Source organism: Lepus europaeus, chromosome 7, assembly GCF_033115175.1.
Source record: "Lepus europaeus isolate LE1 chromosome 7, mLepTim1.pri, whole genome shotgun sequence".
In the NCBI taxonomy this organism is placed as follows: Eukaryota; Metazoa; Chordata; class Mammalia; order Lagomorpha; family Leporidae; genus Lepus; species Lepus europaeus.
Window position 1 is genome coordinate 97073403 of NC_084833.1, and position 15768 is coordinate 97089170.

At 39.7% G+C, this 15768-nt stretch overlaps 1 protein-coding gene across 1 annotated transcript in view; it reads left to right on the top strand.

Moving 5' to 3' along the window:
- DDX10 (DEAD-box helicase 10) overlaps positions 1 to 15768 on the top strand; it is a 305207-nt gene that overhangs the window by 58956 nt on the left and 230483 nt on the right. The window contains exons 11-13 of the mRNA XM_062196969.1: positions 421 to 508; positions 3539 to 3627; positions 8053 to 8551. Of these exons, the coding sequence (XP_062052953.1) occupies positions 421 to 508; positions 3539 to 3627; positions 8053 to 8551 (676 nt within the window). The remainder of the gene's footprint in view (positions 1 to 420; positions 509 to 3538; positions 3628 to 8052; positions 8552 to 15768) is intronic.

The window sequence follows — 15768 nt, forward strand, 5'->3', positions numbered from 1 at the left end:
TGGGCCATATTCTACTGCTTTCCAAGGCCATAGTAGAGAGCTGGATCGGAAGTGGAGCAGCAGGGACTCGAACAAACGCCCATATGGGATGCCGGCACTGCAGGCAGTGGCTCTACCTGCTATGCCACAGTGCCGGCCTCAGGAGCCTACTTTCTACTAATGTAGTTTTAAGAATTAACTAGTGCTAGTGGTCTTAATGTTTAGAGGAAGCACCTGATGTGTCATTTCTTTTCTCCTATATTATTTGTAAAAGGCAAAAGAGTCATATTTATGTATAGTGTAATTTTGGTTTTATATGGTTCACATATGAGAAACAACATACATTTAAAAAATACTGAAGAAAATGAGAAATTACTGTGTAGTATTTTTAGCCACCAAAATTGAGATGTGTTAGTTTTATCTTTGTTTTTTGTTGCAAAGAATCAATCCAGAAAAACTTATGGATGTCCAGAAAAGATTGGAATCTTTTTTAGCCCAAGATCGAGATTTAAAAGAAAGAGCTCAAAGGGTAAGTCATTTTTGAATTGGATATTTTCAGTGGAATTAAAATATGTAATATAGTTAAATTTCTTCATTTTCTGCTACTTCGAGATTGCATGGTCATGTTTCTGATATTCAAACAGTGTACTTTTCAAATAAATAAGTCTAGTGTATTCCTTAATTTAATACAATGTGTTCTGTAGTAGCCTGTGCAAATCTCTATGGTCTTGTCAGATACATAAGGAAAATCCCTTTGAAGATGATTTAGATGCACAGTGGCCTGCTTTCTAGAATACTTGATAAAGTCATCAGTTTTTTATTTCTAGAATGAAGTTGTGTAATTCTTGAACCTTCTTGACTATGAGTCTTAATACCTTCCTATATTAGATTATGTTTTTAGGAAGAACAGAACTTTTGCCAAATGATCTTCTAGAATGAGATTTTAGTCTATAAGACCTAATGGTCCCAAATTGCTTTCCTGGACCTAAACTTCTAGATTAGGAAAAAATTTGAGTGCTTACTGTGTGTCAAGCATTTAAGTCATGCCATAACTTTCTTTCTTTTTTTTTTTTTTAAGATTTATTTATTTATTTATTTGAAAGGCAGAGTTACAGAGAGGCAGAGGCAGAGAGAGAGAGAGAGAGAGAGAGAGAGAGAGAGAGAGAAAGAAAGAGAGAAAGAAAGAAAGAAAGTCTTGCATCCGCTGGTTCACTCCCCAAATGGCTGCAATGGACGGAGCTGGGCTGAGTCAAAGTCAGGAGCCAGGAGTTTCTTCTGGGTCGTCCATGTTGAGTTTCTTTCTTTCTTTCTTTCTTTTTTATTTTTTTAAAGATTTATTTATTTTTATTTGAAGGTCAGAGTTACACACAGAGAGAAGGGGAGGCAGAGAGAGAGAGAGTGAAAGAAATCTTCCATCCGCTGGTTCACTCCCCAGTTGGCCACAATGACTGGAGCTGAGCCGATCTGAAGCCAGGAGCCAGGACCCTCTTCCACGTCTCCCACGTGGATGCAGGGGCCCAAAGGCTTGGGTCCTATTCCACTGCTTTCCCAGGCCATAGCAGAGAGCTGGATCAGAAGTAGAGCAACCGGTGCCCATATTGGATATTGGCACTGCAGGCGGCAGCTTTGCCTGCTATGCCACAGCACCGGCCCCCACATCTCAGTTTCTTGAGAACTATTCTACTTAAGGAGAAATGAATGGCAAAACAAAAAACTAATATATATATATATATATATATATATATATATATATTTAAAATATTTATTTATTTGAAAGAGTTACAGAGAGAGGAAGAAAGAGACAGAGAGAGGTCTTCCATCCATTGGTTCACTCCCCAGATGTCCGCAATGGCCGGAACTGTGCCAATCTGAAGCCAGGAGCCAGGAGCTTCTTCCAGGTCTCTCATGCGAGTTTGGGGGCCCAAGGACTTGAGCCATCCTCTACTGCTTTCCCAGGCCATAGTGGAGAGCTGGACTGGAAGAGGAGCACCCGGGACCAGAACTGGCGCCCATATGGGATGCTGGCACTTCAGGCCGGGGATTCAACCCACTGCGCCACAGCGTTGGCCCCAAAAAAACTATATTGTGAACTATGTAAAGTTAGAATTTTATAAGCTCCATCTGATATCATGTAAAAAAGATCTTCAAACAAATTAGTGATTTCTTTTTTTAGAATTTTTGGGCATGTAAACATTTGTGTGTATGTTTTGTCTAGCAAACATACTTCAAGTTAGGGGTTAAGCTCTTAGAAGCTTTAGAAGGTATACACATTTAACTAAATTTATGTGCATTTTGTTATATTGTGACTTACTGCATCCTTAGGAGGTCATTCAATTATCAATCAGGAAATATGAAACATTGGAAGGATGTTGTTTTACTGGTGTGTGCATAGAACAAGTGAGCCTTCCAGGACAAAGATTATAGAATAGCACATTGAAATAAATATGATATGATATATTGGGTGTCACGCATGGTGTGGCAGAATAGCTCACTGTGTTGCCGGCAGTAGCAAGCTATCTAGTTTCATAGAAGTGATTTTCTAGTTTTTGATTATAATCTAGATAGAACAGAAATAATAACCAACTGGGGTGATTTCTTGTGGACAGTTGTAGGGAAAAAATTATCCTTGAAATGGTGCCAGTGATTGTTTTTCATGCCTGTAGACACAGAGAAAATGGTTTGGAGATTTGTTGGGTAGAAAGGATGAGTGGAAAGCTAAAGAAAATGTGAAATGTAGAAAATATGGAAACAAAGAAATAGAAGTTAACTAGGCTTTATACAAATAATTTAAAATTGTTAGCTGCTTATTTTACAAACCAAGAAAGGACCAGGCACATTCGTTTCCAGTTTTTGTAGCTTTGCGGTGAAGATAGCATTTCTTTCTTTGAAACAAAAGAAAAATATTCCAGGTTGATGATAAATTACTAGAAATTGTAATAAAAGGAAAAACTTTAATAACAGACTTTCTGTTATGATTTTAAGCTTCATTTAATAGGGTAAAATTTTGTTTTGTTGAAGATTTACTGTTATCAATGACCACCATTTATTGGCCCTATATTTCAGATGATGTACTCGGTATTCTACATGCATTTTCTCATTTTATTCTCAAAACATTCTAAGTAAAAGTACTATTATTACATCTTTTTAATAGATAAAGAAACTGACATTTAGAGAAACAAATTTGCTTGGAGCTCAGAGTAGATCACAGATCTGTATTCCACAGTGTATGTTTTCCCAATTGTACCTTCTTGTAACTGAATATTAACGTCTATAGTATCTTTCTGTGAAGATGATATTTTGTGAGTTGGCTCCACAAAACAGTGAAAAGTCATTTCTGATTTCACAGTTCTAAAATGTAGGTTTTTGTTTTGGTTTGGTTTTTTTTTTTTTTTTTTTTTTTTTTTTTGGTAAAATGGAGATGTGCTGAATATTTTATGTGTGTGTGTGTGTGTTTTTGTTTTTTTTTTGCTACTGTGGAAATTATCTCTGGTTAATTTTATTTTGGTCTAAATTTTTCATTTCTGTTACACATTATACTTTTCAACCTCTTATTTTACAGTGTTTTGTCTCCTACATACGTTCAGTATATCTCATGAAGGATAAAGAAGTATTTGATGTAAGCAAGTTACCTATTCCTGAGTATGCTCTGTAAGTATTCATGGCATAATTACAGTGCTGAATTTTCAAAGATAGGAAGAATTTGCATTAAACCTGGTCCTCTGAGAGTCCTACTTCAGAACTTTCTGCCTTAGCCTTAATAGACGTGTTTGTTAAAGAGCTACTGAAAAAATTAAATAAACCCTGTAGAAAATTATCTACATATTAATTTCTTATTTTTAGTAAGAACTTGTTATTTGTAAGTATGAATTTTTTAAAGTGGCAGTTTCCTATGGTTGGATCATAGAGATAGAGAACAAAATTCTTTGAAATCTTTTGATGTTTGTAATTCTCTCATACTCTGAAATGTTCTCCTGGCTTACCATACACATTTTAAGGCTTTGTATGTCTGTCTGCATGCTTGTTCTTGTCTTAGGTTGGTTTCCCATTGTTGATTGTTGCCCAAAAATTATTGTCTTGGTGTTTCTTTTTCTTTTTAATGATTTATTTATTTATTTTGAAAGGGTTACAGAGAGAGAGAATTAAATATCTTCTATGAGCTGGTTCACTCCCCAGATAGCTGCAACAGCCAGTGCTGGGCCAAGCTGAAGCCAAGAGCTTTATCTGGGTTTCCCACATGGGTGGCAGGGGGTCATCTTTTGCTGCTTTTCCCAGGCTATGTGCAGGGAGCTGGATTGGAAGTGGAGCAGCTGGGACGTGAACTGGTGCTGACATGGGATGCCAGTGTTGCAGGTGGTGGCTTACCTGCCATGTCACAACGCTAGCCCCATCTTGATGTTTCTTACAAGTACTAAGATACTGTGGCAAGATGTCCCTATCTCGTAACTGAGGTTGCTATTGTATGACATAGAATGACTGACTTTGTTTTGGCTCACTATTTGCAAGATGTTTTTTCTTTTTTTAACCTTTCCTATAAAGGAGTATTCATAATGTGTTGGAGTCCTACCTGTGAGAAAAACATTGACAGTTCTAAGAGGCACCCTAGAGATTAATCATACTTTCAATTGTACTTGCCACAGGCTGTGATAAAATGTGTTTACAAGGCAAGATCTGTATGTTCGGCTTGTTCTCCAGGAATTTGATTGCCTTTACCTTTAAGTTGAGTCTAACAAAAACTTGTATCTGAGTGAGCTTACTCTTTTTTCTATTCTTTCTGTTAGATTGCAAGTTTAATATAACAGGCAATTTGCCAGTTGTAACTTTTTAGAACCTTTTAAATTGCTAGATAACAGTATAAGGCGCTAACTTGCCATTTAAGTAATAAATGGGAAACCATGTGCCATGGTTAAAAAGTTTTTGTTGATTTTTCTGTTTATTTACCAGCACCTAAGTTTGACCATTCCTGAAAATGATCCATGGTTAAAGTGGTTAACTGATTTTTGTGCTCTGTGTGAAGTTCTGTCCTGGTTTTATGATCAATTTAGGTGGAATGTTAGCAGACGGGAGAGGCGCAGGGCATTCACACTCAGTGGCCATATTTAAGGGACATTTTGTTGCAGCAGATTCCTATACATTTCATCTCTTTGCAGTTGAAGTTTTGCTTTTCAGATACTTTTACAAAGAAAATTAACTTGAGTCTATTATTGGTGCAGCTTACTTTGTTTTTAGTTAGTTTTTGTGGCTATTTAGGTATGTAATTTCTTTTAGACATCTTTGATGCCTCAAACAGTGCTGTGTAAGATATGAAAAAGGCTATAAAACTTTGACTAAAGAAAGATGTTTTGAATACTGAATGTGTGAAGGTCACTGTGTTTATGATAAAATTATAAATGTGTGATGAATACTTCTGCTTTCAAGGAACTCAGTTTTAGTAGCTGAGAGAGGCAAATAAATATAAATGTAATACATGGGGAGAAATCCTGGTGGATACATGTTCTTTTCTTTTAATATTTTATTTATTTATTTGAGAGGTAGAGTTACAGACAGTGAGAGGGAGAGACAGAGAGAAAGGTCTTCCTTCTGTTGGTTCATTCCCCAGATGCCCACAACGGCCGGAGCTGTGCCGATCTGAAGCCAGGAGCCAGGAGCTTCTGCCCGTTCTCCCACACAGAGCAGGAGCCCAAGGACTTGGGCCATCTTCTACTGCTTTCCCAGGCCACAGCAGAGAGCTGGATCAGAAGAGGAGCAGCCAGCACAAGAACTGGCACCCATATGAGATGCCGGTGCCGCAGGTGGAGGATTAACCTACTGTACCACGGCGCCGGCCCATGGGTGCATGTTCTGATCCTAATCCATAGTCTCCACAACAGTATAATTAAGACAATAAATTCTCAGTAGTTCCTATGTATTAGGCACTACTTGAAGTACATTTGATCTGTCAGCTATCATACAGCAGTCCTGTGAGGTAGGTGTCCCATTTTGCAAATTGGAAAACTCAGGAATGGAGAGATTACTTAGCATTGGTGAGCTCATACAATTAGTAAGTGACAGAGCCAGGATTTGAAACTGAGCAGTTTTATTTCTGAATCTATGCTTTTCTTTTTCCTTTTAAGATTGATTTATTTATTTGAAAGTCAGAGTTACACAGAGAAGGAGAGGCAGAGAAAGAGGTCTTCCATCTGCTGGGTCACTCCCCAATTGGCCACAATGGCCAGAGCTGTGCCGATCCAAAGCCAGGAGCCAGGAGCTTCTTCGGGGTCTTCCATGTGGGTTCAGGGGCCCAAGGACTTGGGCCATGTTCCGCTGCTTAGTGGAGAGCTGGATCAGAAGTAGAGCAGTCGAGACTTGAACCGGCACCCATAAGGGGTGCTGGCACTTCAGGTGGTGGCTTTACCTACTACGGCACAGGCTGGCCTCTGAATCTGTGCTTTTCAGCACTATGCCTCTGTATTTCTGTGAAACATGTCATAGTGGAAAACAACATCGGTGAATCCATGTTATAGTATTAGCTGTTTATTAAAGGAATCTTAGCTTTAAGATTTTATTTTTAATTCATCAATGGGAACTTACTAAGAGCTCTTAGCTTTGATAATAACTGGGAAAGAGTTGTTCTTAAATTGAATCTTGGGTCACCCTCCAATGGCCGCTGCGGCCGGCGCACCGCGCTGATCCGAAAGCAGGAGCCAGATGCTTCTCCTGGTCTCCCATGCGGGTGCAGGGCCCAAGGACTTGGGCCATCCTCCACTGCACTCCCGGGCCACAGCAGAGAGCTGGCCTGGAAGAGGGGCAACCGGGATAGAATCCGGCGCCCCGACCGGGACTAGAACCCTGTGTGCCAGTGCTGCAAGACAGAGGATTAGCCTATTGAGCCGTGGTACTGGCCTCTTAAATTGAATCTTGACCTTAGAAGGAGAATAGATTTTTCTCCTCCTGGTTTTTGTTTATAAAAATCTACTTTTAGGGGCCGCCACTGTGGCATAGTATATTAAGCCTCTACTTGCGTTGCTGGCATCTCATATGGGTGCTGGTTTCAGTCCTGGCTGCTTTGCTTCCTGTCTGGCTCCCTGCTAATGGCCTGGAAAAGCAGTGGAGGATGGCCTGAATGCTTGGGCCCCTGCACCTACATGGGAAATTTAGAAGAAGCTCCTGGCTCCTGGCTTTGGATTGGGAGGCTCTGGCTGTTGGAGCTATCTGGGGAGTAAACCAGCAAATGGAAGATCTCTTAGCTTCTGTGTTTTCCTCTCTCTAACTCTACCTTTCAAATAAAATAAATACATCTTTTCTTAAAAATCAATTTTTAGAGGCAGGTGTTTAGCCTAGAGAGTAAAATACCAGCTAACATGCCAGTGACCCACATGGAGAGTACTTGGGTTCCGTTTCTGGCCTGTGATGCAGATCCTGGAAAGCAGCAGTGATGGCTGAAGTAACTGGGTTCCTGCTACCCATGTGGGAGACCTAGGTTGAGTTTGTGGCTTCCAACTTTGGCCCAGCCTGGTTTCGGATTTGAAGTCGTTTGGGGAGTGAACGAGTGGGTAGGAACACTGTTTCTCTGCCTCTCAAATCCATTATTATGGCAGTAATTGTGCCATACTTTGTTTCAGAAGAGGATGGTACTTCAGTTCCTCTTTGCACAGAACTGTGTTTTCTTCTTTCATGGCCATGTCTTTTCCAGCTGCTTTTAATAGTTACAAAGTGCTGTTGTATATGAAAGTTAATTCAGCCTTTACAACGACTGTGAGGTAGGCCTGAAAGGTATTATTATTTCATATTGTGTGGAAGCTGAAGCTGACAGATGAATTGGAAATTGGCAGGTCTAATGTTAGAACTCTAATCTTGTTTTTGGTCCAGTGCTCTTTAACTGGGCATCTAAAATGGTTTCTGACAGGTATTGAATGTATTTTGGCTTGCCTTTTGTATCTTCTAACCTCTTAGCATTGCTGTGTGTTTCAGAGGAAGGTTTTTATTTAAAAAGTTCTAGAAATTGATCTCTACCCTTGAGGAGGTGTCCTGTAATACCCACAAACATACTATCAGTTTATTGAGAAAATAATTATTTTCATTTTCCCCATATTTAAGATCTCTAGGTCTTGCTGTGGCACCACGCGTAAGATTTCTTCAGAAAATGCAGAAACAGTCCACCAAAGAATTGGTCATGCGCCAAGCCGATAAAGTGGGTGAGCCAGGGGCTGCCTCCCTTACCAATGATGAAGTAGAAGAATTCAGAGCCTATTTCAATGAGAAAATGTCCATTCTTCAGAATGGTAGGGAAAGACGAAACAGTTCAGAGGACAGACTGTCTAATGTTACCAGTGATGAAGAACAGGAAGAAGGAGAAGGAGAAGGAGGAGAAAAAGAAGAAGAAGCAGAAGAAGAAGAAGAAGAAAAGCTGGGAAAAGCAAAAGGGTCTCAAATTCAATCTGTCCCTGGTGCTACTGAGGCACAGAAGATAAAGGAAGTTCCTGTGGAGTTCTTGGACAGAGATGAGGAGGAAGAAGATGGACCTGATGCTGATTTCCTGAAGGTGAAGCGACACAATGTGTTTGGGTTGGATCTTAAAGAGAAGAATGCCTTAGAGGTAAGTTGACTTCAAGTGTAGGATCTTCTGTTATGTCTTTTCACTGTTTGCTGTTTGTTGCCTTTTAGGGAACTTAGAAGTAAGTCAAATTTGGAGGGAATTTTTATTCTCTTCTCCCATATTTAAACACAGAATAAGTACCAAAGAATTCTCATTGCTTTTCATAACTTTGGAGACTCTAAGAGGTTGGCAACTTTACTCTTATTAACTGGTTTTTTGATGCTGTGTTTTAAAAGTAGCCAGAATCATGATTATAACATTATGGAAGGTGATGAGGTTCCCATGGTTTATGGCATGAGGATCTTTTGTTGTAATTCTTAACATACTGCTTTCTGAATACATTGTTTTAAGGAACTGCTGTAATTATTTAAACATTTTAAAACTAGAATTTTACTATTTTTTAAAAAAATATATATTTGAATATCAGAGTTATAGAAAGAAGGGGAGACATGGAGAGACAGAGGTCTTCTATCTGCTGGTTTACTTCCCAGATGGCTGTCACAGCTGGAGGTTGAAGCCATGAACCAGGAGCTTCTTGCAAGTCTCTCACATGGGTGCACAGGGCCAAGTACTTGAACAATCTTCTGCTGCTTTTCCTGGGCCACTTGCAGGGAGCTGTTTTAGAAGTGGAGTGGCTGGGACACAAACCAGTGCTCATATGGGATGCTGGTGTTGAAGGTGACAGGTTTACCAACTACACCACAGTGCTCACCCCTGGAGTTTTACTCATAATGAGATATTTGCTTTAGCTTTAGCTTTTGGGAACCATGCAAAACTCTTTTTCTTTTTTTTTTTTTTTTTTTAATTATTTACTTGACCATCAGAGTTACAGTGAAGGAAAGACAGAGAGCTCTTCCATCCGCTGGTTGACCCCCAACATGGCTTCAGCAGCCAGGGCTGGACAAGGTTGAAGCCAGGAGCCAGGAGCCTCTTCTAGGTTTCCCATGTGAGTGGCAGGGTCCCAAATACTTGGGCTCTCCTCAACTTTTTTTTCCCATGCTGTTAGCAGGGAACTGGATCAGAAGTGGAACAGGGGCTGGTGCTGTAGTGCAGTGGGTAAAGCCGCTGCCTGAAGCACCAGCATCCCATATGGGTGCCAGTTCTAGTCCCAGCTGCTCACTTCCTATCCAGCCCTCTGCTATGGCCTGGGAAAGCAGTAGAAGATGGCTCAAGTCCTTGGGCCCCTGTGCCTGCATGGGAGGCCCAAAAGAAGCTCCTGGCTTCGGATTGGCATAGCTCTGGCCGTTGTGGCCAATTGGGGAGTGAACCAGTGGATGGAAGACCACTCTCTCTCTCTGCCTTTCCTTCTCTCTCTCTGTAACTCTGACTTTAAATAAATCTTTAAAAAAAAGTGCAATTGTTTAAAAAAAAAAAAAAAAAAGTAAGTGGAGCAGCTGGGACTTGAACTGATGCCCACATGGAATACTGGCATCACAGGTGGTGGCTTAAGCTGCTACTCCACAATGTTGGCCCCCCAGAGCAAGACTTTTAAATAAAATTGCACTTTATCAGGATATTTATAAAGGTTTATTGAAAATTTTCCTGTAGATCCTTTGTTTTTCAATAGTGACCTGCTAGGAAGAACAAAAAAAGAGATAACCTGGATAAAGCACCTGTTTTCTGGGATACTTTTAGGTACACATGCAGATGTGCTTTTCCTTCCATATTCTCCTGCCTTCTCTGTATGCCTTCTTTCGTGGTCATCTGTTTAAGGTGATTTGAATAAAAAATGAGGGCCAACTCATTGTTTAATGAAATTCTGAGACTTGCAGTAGAAAAACATGTTAGATTTTTGAACCAAGTGAATTATTAAATTCCTTATTTCACTAGCTTTGTTTGGTGTGACTTACATGCTGGGATATAGGGTTTATTCTTGGGTATCCTATATTTTGAACTTACGTAAGATTTACCTGATGGACTTAAAATTATTTAAACATTATTGTTGGACTTGCTATTATTGTGAGCATAAATAGCTTAGTTGACTGTAAATGAAAAATCTGTTCAGGCCCAGCTTTGTAATTTAGGTAGTAAGTGATACTATCTAGTGGCAATGATGTTAACTTGTTTTCCCGAGCTGTATTTGTGCTATAATGTACCAAGTTCTGTCTATTAGTATCTGCTTGATTTTTTTTGTTGTTTTTATTAAGTAAATTTGAAATGGCATATTTTTCAAATGTGAGAAACATTTTGGTAGTTGATCAGTTTTAAACTGTTGATCAAGTATTGTTTTTCTGTTTCTTGCTGCACATTCCCTAGTAATACATAAAAGCACCACAGTTGAAGTTACTGTTTCTTTAGCTGAAATAGTAATAGGAAAACAAAGTGCTTAGTTTTTCTGTTGCCTCAGTAGTCTTTTGAAATTCACCTGTTATCCACCTTTGTATTTTTAAAATCAATACTTATTTGCGCTGAAATACACATCTTCTTGATCTTGATCTTGATCTTGATCTTGATCTTCCTCCTCCTCTTCCTCTTCATCTTCAATTTGAAAGAGTTACAGAGAGAGAGAGAGAGAAATCTTCCATCTGCTGGTTTACCCCCAGATGGCTGCAACATCCAGGGCTGAGCTGTGCTGAAACCCGGAGCCAGGAGCCAGAAGCTATATGCTTTATCTGGGTCTCCCATCTGGGTGGCAGAGGCCAAAATACTTGGGTGATCTTCTGCTGCCAGGCCATTAGCAGGGATCTGGATCACAAGTGGAGAAGCCTGGACTGCAACTGGCACCCATATGGGATGCTGGCATCGTAGGCAGCGGCTTTACCTACTACGCCTCAATGTGGCCCTGATGTTCATGTTTTTAAGGCAGTTGGTTTTGATTCTGAATTCATGGTGTTGATCGGCTTTTCAGTTTAGCCTTAGCACTTGCATTTTATATTTTAGTGTTGTACTTACACTGCAGCCATCACTGAATGGAGGCTGCTTCTTTCCTTTACTTCATATTATTAATGATACATCTGATAAAGAAAGAGAAACCATACACAAAATGGAAGACAGTACTGTCATTTACTCACATAAATGTTTTTTCAGACATTGCTTCCTTTGTTCAAATTTTTTGTTTCACCTTTTTTTTTTTTTTAAAGATTTGTTTATTTGTTTGAAAGTCAAAGTTACACAGAGAGAGAAGGAAAGAAAGAGAGAGAGAGAGAGAGAGCGAGTGAGCGAGTTGGAGCTGTGCCGATCTGAAGCCAGGAGCCAGGAGCTTCGTCCGGGTCTCCCATGCGGGTGCAGAGGCCCAGGGATTTGGGCCATGTTCCACTGCTTTCCCAGGCCATAGCAGAGTGCTGGATTGGAAGAGGAGCAGCCAGGACTCGAACTGGTACCCACATGGCATGCCTGCACTGCAGGCGGCGGCTTTACCTGCTACACCACAGTGCCGGCCCTTGTTGCTCCCTTTTAACAGTTGTCTTCAAATAGTGTATGAGACGTACAAGAGGACTAGTTTCAATACTTAGTTTATCCTCTTTATCTTGATGGTCTTTTTCTGTTCTTGTCTCCATGGAAAAGGGAGATTTGTAGAACTAAATTGGGGCTTACAACCAGGGGCAACATTGGACTGCACAATACATGGAATTTATCCAGTAATGGTATCATTAATTTTGTGACAATATTTACTTATTTAGGTTTTGTCGTAAATATTTGTGTTTTTTCCTCATGACAGGGAAGGTAGATAATGATATTTAACATTTCACAAAGGAGGGTGCAAAGACTTTTAAACGACTTGTCCAGAGTAGTGGTGGTGAAGTTGGTTTTTTAAACATATATGGTTGCTGAGTCATACTCACTATCAGTTGCATGTAGTTTACTTTCTGTTACTGGGTAATGTTGTAACTGACAGCAGTGTATATAATTTTGGGTTACCTGTTGTGTGTACACACTTGCAGTATAATAAGAATATGTCAGACTTGGATGTGAGTGTCTTCTAGAAGGCTGCCTTTTCACATTCTTTTTTCTGTTTGTCTTTCACTGCATTGATCTTGTCAATGAGATTTTCCTAGTAATGGACAGGGAATCCTGTGTGATAGAGCAGTAAGAGATGTACAGGAGAGGGCACATCTGGAGCAATCCAGCCTTAGTGCTATAACAGAAGGTTGGTTGATCACCCACCACAGGGTGGAGACTTATTTTGGTTTGTTTTGATGGCTGCTGAGTGTGTAGAGAATTGACCTCCAGGGAAATAGTGTTTAAAAGTATGAATATGCTCAATCAGACTTACCCCAAATGGTGGAGTTAGAAACGTGCCAGGGGATTCCAATACAATCCCATCAAGGTGGCATGTACCAATGCCATCTCACTAGTCCAAGTGATCAATCTCAGTTCACAATTGATCACACTGATAGGTCTAAGAGTCAAAGGGATCACACAAACAAAGACTAGTGTCTGCTAATACTAACTGATAGAATTAAAAAGGGAGAGACGGATCCAACATGGGAAGCGGGATACACAGCAGACTCATAGAATGGCAGATTTCCTAAATAGCACTCTGGCCTCAGAATCAGCCCTTAAGGCATTCGGATCTGGCTGAAGAGCCCATGAGAGTATATTAGGCATGGAAAGCCAAGACACTCTGGAAAAAAAAAAAAAAGAAGAAGAAGAAGAAGAAGACCTAAATGAAAGATCTCTGCAAGTGAGATCCCAGTGGAAAGAATGGGGCCATCAAAGAAGGAGGTACCTTTCTCTGAAGGGAGGAGAGAACTTCCACTTTGACTATGACCCTATCGGAATAAGATCAAAGTTGGCGAACGCAAAAGGCTTCCATAGCCTTGGCAACTCATGACTAGAGCCTAGGGAGATTACTGACGCCATAAACAAGAGTGTCAAATTGTTAAGTCAACAACAGGAGTCACTGTGTACTTACTTCTCATGTGGGATCTGTCCTTAATGTGTTGTCCAATGTGAATTAATGCTATAACTAGTACTGAAACAGTATTTTTACACTTTGTGTTTCTGTGTGGGTGCAAACTGTTGAAAGCTTTACTTAATATATACTAAATTGATCTTCTATATATAAAGATAATTGAAAATGAATCTTGATGTGAATGGAATGGGAGAGGGAGCGGGAAAGGGGAGGGGCACGAGTGGGAGGGAAATTGTGTGTGTGGGGAGCCATTGTAATCCATAAACTGTACTTTGGAAATTTATATTTACTAAAAAAAATAAAAAAATTATTCAAAAAAAACCCCCAAAAAAGTATGAATATGTAACCATAGTGATTAAGTTAAAAATTTGAAGCATTTGTTTTCTTAAATGTGAGGATAAAATGTCTAAGTATATACTTTTATCTTTTATACTTTATAAATCCTTGGGAACAAGACTAGATTCAATTTTTAGCTCACCAAGTGCCCTTAAACATAGGTTAGTTTTAGTTAAGATTTGAATGAGGGCTGGCAGTGTGGCACAGTGGGTTAAGCTGCTACTTGTGGTGCAAGCTTCTTCCACTACAACTTCTGCTAATGTGCCTGGAAAGGCAGTAGAAGATAGTCCATATAGCTGGTCTCCTGCCACCCAGGAGAGAGACTTGGATGGAGTTCCTGGTTCCTGGCTTCTGCCTGGCCCAGACCTGACTATTGAGGCCATTTGAAGAATGAACCAGGGGATGGGAAATTTCTGTGATTTTCTTTCATGCTCTCTCTCTTGCTCTTTCATATAATAAATAAATCGTAAAAAAAGTGAATGATACTCAGGTTATTCATTGAATTAGAATTGATTCTAGATCCCATTTACCTAGAAACTTAAATTATCTTTTTTTTTTTAAAGGTTTATTTGAAAAGCAGAATTATAGAGAGGCAGAGGCAGAGACAGAGAGAGGTTTTCCATATGCTGGTTCACTCCCCAAATGGCCACAATGGCCGGAGCTGGACTTATCCAAAGCTGGGAGCCAGGAGCTTCTTCTAGGTCTTCCATGTGGGTGCAGGGACTCAAACACTTGGTCCATCTTCCACTGCTTTTCTAGGCACATTAGCAGGGAGCTGGATCGGAAGTAGAGCAGCTGGAATTCTAATAGGTGCTCATATGGGATGCCGGCACTGTAGGCGGCAAGTTTACCTGCTATGCCACAGCGCTGGCCCCACATTATCTTCTTTCTAACTCTGTGTTTGTGTTATAGGAACTCATCGTTAGTTTTAAGCACAGATTAGCAAACTATAAAGCTTATTGATAATTTTACAAATATATTCCAAGTTTCAAATTAAGATTCTGAAACTTGGGAGCTGAGGTTTTAGTGCCTCTTATTACTTTACTTTTTGCTCTCTCTTCCTTCATACTTTTTTTCCATTCCAGCAGTGATCATTGAATCCAGGAGGTATAACAGACTGTACTAGGTGTCTTGTGACTTACAAGTTGACCTGAAGGGTACCAGATTAATAAACCAACAATGTCAGTACAGAATCCTGGCTTTCTGTACATTCATTGATTCATTCAGCCAATATTTTAAGGCTCTAGAACTGGTACCTTAGTAGAGAAGATGTCCAAAAGGAAGTTGTGCAGTAAAGATTAGATATGGGAGTTACTAGGAAAGGAGAAAAGCATTTTAAGTGAAGAGTACAGAAACAGCAAAACCATGGCAACAAGAATGCTGAGAGTAGTGGATTACTTCTGGTCTGCGGTCTAATTTGAATGTTAGTATCTGTCTCTATAACATGGGGCTAGTAACATGTCTGTTTGGCATAGTTAGTATGATGATGAGCAGCCACCACAGCTTGTGTACACAGAGAAGTCTTGTCTAATGTTGGCTGTTAATATTTCCATTTGATAAAGAATCTTAGGTTCATGCCTGACATTGTCACAGGTAGCCATATGGAAAACAAGGCTTTTTTGTTCTGAATTGGGATGTATTATAAAAAAGAAAAGATGATGTGTACCATTTATTTCAGGTATAGCATCAGGAAACAAACTTTCCTTTTTGATGAAGGCAGAGTTGATAAAGCAGTTTTCACATTCTCCATGTTTAACATTGATCTAAGGAGAACTATACCCTATGATGATGTGACAGGTCAAGTACATATTACAGCCAAATATTTACTAACTCTCTGTGTGTAGTGTTTTGCTGAGCATTTTGTAAGATAAGATGAATTCAGAAGAATATAAGTTCTGATATAATCAGACCATAATGCCTTGTAATAATGAATTGATTGGTTATAAATAGAACTGAAGATACTTTTTAAAAAAGATTTATTTATTATTTATTTTAAAAGATGAGAAAGAGAGAGAGAGAGAGATCT